The sequence below is a fragment of the Osmerus eperlanus genome, chromosome 19, assembly GCF_963692335.1.
Source record: "Osmerus eperlanus chromosome 19, fOsmEpe2.1, whole genome shotgun sequence".
NCBI lineage: Eukaryota > Metazoa > Chordata > Actinopteri > Osmeriformes > Osmeridae > Osmerus > Osmerus eperlanus.
In genome coordinates, this window is record NC_085036.1 from 2,586,822 (window position 1) to 2,593,534 (window position 6,713).

The following is a 6,713-nucleotide window of genomic DNA, read 5'->3' on the forward strand; positions in this document are numbered from 1 at the left end:
TATTTATACCCAAATTCTACCAAACTGACTCCAGATCAGCACGTACACACATTGACATGGGACAAGCCCACATACGCACTGTGCGTGTGCACACGTGCCTAAAGGCCGAATTATACTTCTCCGACTCCGTTACGGACAGACGGACGGAGTCGGACGGATTGGTTGAATTTATAGTACTCCGAAGGCTGTGGGTGCTAAAAACACTTCACTGCCAGAAGAGTCGGTGGCGCTGCACTGCGATGCTAGCTAGGTTATCGAAAAGTCGGTAGCAAATTTACAAATTAGCCGTTTCATCAATAAAATAAGCACATTTTCAGCAACTACACTTCTCGTCACATTTTAATTCAAATGCTGATTTACATGTACTGTTTAGTTGAAATATGAATTGTAAACTTACAGCAATGGCGGTCAAAGGATTCTGTTCTGTCTTGTTGGTCACGGCAACCCCGCCCCTGACGCAAGCGGTTCTTAATACGGACCAATCACAGCCAAGGGGTATCCGTAAAATGACGGACGGATAGTCAGGAAAATCAGGAGGTGCACGTAGAGCTCTCCGAGGGGCTCGGAGAGGGCACGGAGAGGGAGTTCCTCGTCGGAGAGGGCATTCCCTGTGTCCGTCTCCGTAAAAACGGAGAAGTATAAATCGGCCTTTATGCTCTCAGTCTCCTGAGAAAACCTCCTGAAAACTGCTTTTAATGCTGGCATACTAAACATTTGGTGTTACTTTGTAGATATTACAATACATTTGGCAATGATTGGACTTTAAAAGCAGTGTATATGGTTTGGCAGGGGCATATTTTGAGTTCTGATATTGGGCTGATTTTTGGGCTGGTTTTATTGGCCATTGGGCTGGTTTTGGGCTGGTTTTGATTGGCCATTGGGCTGGTTTTGTCACACAGACCTGGCAACCCTGGCTAAGGCATTGCAGAAAACTGTCAGAAAGGTGTACAAGTCCGATCAATAAGCACATGTGAACTTTACGAAAATCAATACTATTGGAACAGTAGTATTATACGTGCAGGTACTATACGTTGTTCTTTTTGCTTCGTGTTTTTAGTTTGACTGCTTAAGTTTGACAGCTTTCTTTCACCTGAGGAATATAGCAAAGGTACGACCATTCATAAACCAAAATGATGCAGAGAAGTTAATTCATGCTTTTATATCCAGCCGGCTGGACTACTGTAACGCACTTTTCACTGGTCTTCCCAAGAAAACCACTGAAAGACTACAGCTCATTCAAAATTCTGCAGCTAGATTATTAACCAAAACTAAAAGGAGAGAACACATTAGTCCTGTCCTAGCTACTTTACACTGGCTCCCTGTTACCTTCAGAATTGACTTTAAGGTCCTTTTCCTCACATACAAAGCTCTACACGGACAAGGACCTAGCTACATTGCTAACTCCTTTATAAACTACACACCAGCTAGAACACTGCGATCATCAAATGCAGGCCTATTAGAGGTCACCAGAAGCAGTCATAAGAAGATTGGTGATTCGGCCTTTGTCAATTACGCCCCAAAACTATGGAACAAATTACCCATAAATATTAGGGAAGCAAACACTCTAGACATTTTTAAAAGACAGCTTAAAACCTACCTTTTTACAGAAGCATTTAAGTAATTTTATCTCAAAAGGGTTTTCCTACTTTTTAAAGTTGTTTTCTCTCTTGAACAGAGATCTTATTGGGATTTTTATTTTTGTTTGAATTGTTTATCACTTGTATTATTGTTTTTATTGATTTTATGTAAAGCACTTTTAGCTACAATTCTTGTATGAAATGTGCTATATAAATAAAGTCTTACTTACTTACTTAAGTATTGTGTTGGATTAAAAAAACTGTAAACTTGAATATCTGGCTCTGTCGTTGTTCTAGCTCGGCAAAGCAAGCTTAATTAAGCCTATCGGCTACCTATGTTACTATTATAATGATGATGAGTGTTTCTTACTATTACTAGCTTATTGTTAATGCCATCGTTGTGGTGTTAACTGACAAAGTTCTAACAATATAACGACCATAACAATATTGTTATGGTGATTTATTAATCTTCGTCTTTGCTCCATAATAACATGTCAACAATCTATAATGACGCCATAACATGCCACGATATTATAACTAATTATATTAGGCTATAATTCCGTTTGTCATGCCATGAGCATAATATGCGTTCATTACAAAATGGTTGAATCTGCTTTAAAATAACGGAAATAAACTCTACAAACGACCGTCATGTATGTGTGCAACCATTTGTAAAACGTGCTACAATAAAGGCAAGCAACTGTACATTATCAAGTCCCTTCTCCTTGTTCTCATTCAGCTCAGGTAAATCAGCGATTTGCTGATGTTCCCTTTTGTGCTCGTCCCCTGTTCGTATCCGCGAGCACGTTTCCAGGCAACTTTTCTTGACGTAAGCAAATAAATGGGGTGCTAGTTTACCCATTTCGGTTTGGTTTCAAACTTACAAAAAATCAGGAAAAAATATTCTATGAAAAAGCTAGTAGTATGAGCCAGGTTTGAGAATTACAGTTAATAGGATAAAAACGACCGGAAAAGCCGGGTGCCTAACCCTAAATGCAATACCACCTACATCCACCGGGGCCGTTGCTTCAAGCCGAGGGGCGAGGGTTTGGGCTCTCCACTTTCCTGCCAAAATGGCGATGACCGGTGCATGCTGGGATTGCGTGACGTCAACTCCCGGAGCTCTATCCACCTTATTCCTAGCTCCCATGATCCATTTCCTGAATTATGGGCGCGACTTCCGGAGCCGGCGATTGTCATGGTAACGCTCATAAACAGTCATTGCGGTAAGCTAATTCTGATGCGAAATAAAACATGTGGGAACGCAGCCTGTTACACCTGAAACGGGACAATTTGATCATACCTCTGCCTTCTACTATCGAGGGATGGGAGGACGACCTGAAAAAGTGGCCTCAAATAACGTACACTAGCATATTTAGCTACTTTATTAACTCCGTTGCTACGGACGGTGAAGCAATGAATAACCTGAAAAGCTCTGAGTCTTATCAGTACCTCCACAGTGATAAAGTTTGTCGCGTATTAATTAAGGAGGTGGGACACAACCTTGTCTACCTTAAAGCAGACATAGAGCCTAGTCAGAGCCTTAAAGTCCCACATCACCGGTCCTGGGTTTTAGTTTCATCGTCAGAGTGAAATACAAACGGCTGGGTGCTCATGTGTTGCTGGACCAGGGCACTACTAACCCACAAACATTTACTGGCAGTACTGCAACTAGCTAAATCTGTGGAGGTCTTTCGTAGCCCAAACACAAAGTAGGATGCGGATTTCCTCCGTCGGCCTTTTGTCCACAAAATGAAATGAGTACACATACGATACAGTGTTTTGGGTGGTCTCTTCAAGGCTAGGGTTTTCATCTACATTATTTTGTATTCCTCATCTGTTGGCAGGCGATGGAAACGGTACCGTTTGTCACAAGAACAATCCCTTTTTGTTGTGGGTGTGTGTTCAACACACTGTCGTTGAAGCCACAGATTTAGCCTGGTTGTTAGTACAGCCGCGAACAGCGCAACAGGTAGCCTACCAGAGCCCTGCAATGACATTTTATAACAATAATAATAACAATATAAATGACAACATATGTTTAAAATCAAACCAGTTTTAGTTAAATTATAGTTTAAATTACTTTAGAAAGAATCACTGTTGACGGCTGGCTGGGACTAACGTATAGCAAACCGCAACTTCCGCTATTTCACCGGAAGTTGCACCCATTATCATTTCTACAGTAGACCCACTGAGAATAAGGTAGATATGACCGATGTATCTTCGCATGACTTGTATGAATAATGAGAGTTCACTACCTTCAAAGTCCACAACACCTCGGCAGCTAGGACTTCATTCCTATTTACAGTGGCCAATATGGATGTTTGCTTGATAGGATTTGTAGTAGACCTCGTAGTGGGAACAGTATGGAGTTAGATTAGTTTCATGCTGAAGCTCATCAATAGGGAAATTAAATAGTGTTGTAGCGCAGCTGAAGTTTTTGCATCCAGGGAAGATGCAGTTGCGGGTGGAGGGAGACATCCTGAAGCTAGCTAGCTAGCTAGCTGATGTAGGCTACAATAACAGTACAGCAGTCAGTTCGGCTGAGCTGAAGCTCCGCCCCTCGCTGCCTATAGGTGCGTTCGACATGACCTGACTTCATGCAGCGCTGCAGCCGGCTGCAGGCGGCTGACTTGAAACAGTGAATTCTGTTTAGACTTTTTGTCCGACTTGAGACGGCGCCGAGGCTATGTCACAGACATAGCCATCAAAGTACCGTGAGATCGATTCGAGAACTGGCGGCTGTGTAGCCGAGCGCATTTTCTCAAGAGCAACTACACGGGTTTTAATGACGACACAGCTATTTCATGATTGGCCAGACTCACACATGACAACTTGTCATGTGTGACAACGCGTGTTTTGTAATTATTCTGACACCTTCAGTTTCGCCAACGCTCAAATCCGAACCAAACAGTAGGCCCTACAATTGAATTACATATTTGCCCTAATTGACTGACTGCAGTAGTTGTTGAAGAAAGTCGTGTAGACAAATTATAGCTGACCTGCAGATTGGAGAGTGAGTTCAAACTTGGCCCAAGACATAAAATGATAAATTCATACACAGTGGTACTAGCAAAGTCTCTTTGAGGCATGAAGATCAGAGGACAGTGTTTAAAGTGAAAAAAGAAATACAAAAATAACATACAGCCAATAAGTGTTCTTTTTTTTTTTAGGTAGGCTCATACTTCATTATAAACCTGCAAATGTCTTTAGAACACATTGGCTACAATTTGAACACATGTATATGAATGATTAAGACAGAACATGTGAATATATCATAATTGAGTGATTATACTAAAGAACAGAAAGTTTTTCCACACAATACCCAAAGCTATAGACTACACTTGGGTTGGTTAAATAATTTATCATTCCATCATTAAAACACCATTTCAATCATTGGTAATTTAAAGGTAACTGAAAAGGAAATTGGATGCACTTAGTAAATACTAGTAATAATGAATGGGACAGGTGGTAGCTATTCCCCATGATTCTTTTGGATATAAAAAGCACCTTCAGCCCCCTGTGCATAACCAAGCAAAATGGACCATGTTAGAGTCCACGTAAAGGACAGCAGAGGCAACACTGTCATTCTTAAAGCTTCCAAAGATGTTGCAGAAAGGAGGAACAATGGTAAGTAAAAAGCAAAACTACGAAATGATTACAAATGACTAAAGATTTTTGAATTATTTTATTTATTTTTCCAGATCAAAAGTTCCTCTCCAGCATCCTGGAACAAATAAACCATGTAGAGACAATGGTCTAGGTACACACTGTTCACCTAATTAACAGGCACATGGTGTTAATATTTTATACTTACCACTTCTGCAATCTTATCCCTCAACAGCCACCAACCAGACACCAATTTTTGAACCCTGGGTCCCCTGCACCCCTAAATCTCAGTATTGCTAAACTCCCACCACCTCCATCCTCCACCTCCATTCAACCTTCTGCAGTTCTAGAACAGCCAGAGAACCTCCAACCTTTGTCTCCTTCCATTCAGTCGGGCAGTCACGAGTCACAACAAGGTATTGCATCTAAAAGTTGAAGGGAGAGAAATGTCTGTGGTAAATGTGATGTATATGATTTCCCCCTCATCCACAGGAATAACACATCAAATCACCCTGCTACTTTTGGACCTGACAAGAACCCATCAGCCACTCTATTCCCGAAACAACATTATTTTCTATAAAACCATTCAAACAGCTTTCTCAAAAAACGGTTACAACTGGTCAACAGACAAAATCCGGAAAAAAATGGCCAACATGCTCACCACCTACAAAAGAATAAAGGACAGACGCCGTACAACTGGGGAGGGGACACAAACCTGGGAGTATTATACAGTAAGTATATGCCTGCATATCTGAAATGCCATTTTCATGTCTGACAAAATATTAATGATTTATTTGCAAGGTACATTGACATGTTTTTTCCCCTCCAGCAAATGGATGACTTATTTGGGACCTCTGGGATTGGTACTGCACCACCAGGCAAGGTTTTTTCCACTCCTCTGGGTCTGGAAAATACACCCATACACACCACACCAACAATCTCACAGCCACCACAAGCGAACCCAGCAGGTGAGGGTGTGTCTTCCAGACCCAGAGGAGTGGAGCACCCTAGCACCAGCACCAGCAGGCAAAGACCCGGACATTCCTTCGTCGACACTTATGAGGCACATGCAGAGAGGAGGACTGCTGTGCTGGAGTCCCTGGTCAGGCCGGACCTGGAGAGATGGCGGCGTCTAAAGGAGAAGCACAGGCGTACCTTTGAAAGGAAGCTCTTGGCCAGCCTTGGAAATATAGGGGAGCAACTCCAAGAAATAGGTCGACAACAAGGGCAGATAATCGAGCTACTGAAAAAACGATCTCAATAAAGCTTTCATATTTCAGATCTCTGTGTTGCTAATTATTGATAACCAAAAAATGTCCACACCGACTTATCAATTACAAGGTGGACGTTCTCATGTTAAGATGTGAAACTGTTAAACATTCTGTGGCCTTTTAACTTTGCTTTCAACAATGCAAGCAGATATAGCCTGTCATCTTAAACCTTCACTTTAACTGGTAGTTTAGCATAAATGGGACTTACGTATATTATAGCCATTCTAAATTACAAGGATGGAATAATGCAACATTC

General features: G+C 41.6%; 1 protein-coding gene across 1 annotated transcript; it reads left to right on the forward strand.

Moving 5' to 3' along the window:
* The first annotated feature begins 5,503 nt into the window (after positions 1-5,503).
* On the forward strand, positions 5,504-6,450 carry LOC134039999 (uncharacterized). Its single transcript, XM_062486218.1, has 3 exons — positions 5,504-5,602; positions 5,679-5,917; positions 6,016-6,450. The coding sequence occupies exons 2-3, from the start codon at positions 5,831-5,833 to the stop codon at positions 6,448-6,450; spliced, it is 522 nt and encodes a 173-aa protein (XP_062342202.1). The 5' UTR covers positions 5,504-5,602; positions 5,679-5,830.
* Positions 6,451-6,713: the final 263 nt, after the last annotated feature.

Bases quoted from the DNA above. Each gene is read 5' to 3' on its own strand.
- LOC134039999 (XM_062486218.1), top strand. From the start codon at position 5,831: ATGGCCAACATGCTCACCACCTACAAAAGAATAAAGGACAGACGCCGT. The intron at 5,918-6,015 runs GTAAGTATATGC...TTTCCCCTCCAG, and splicing joins AAACCTGGGAGTATTATACA to CAAATGGATGACTTATTTGG.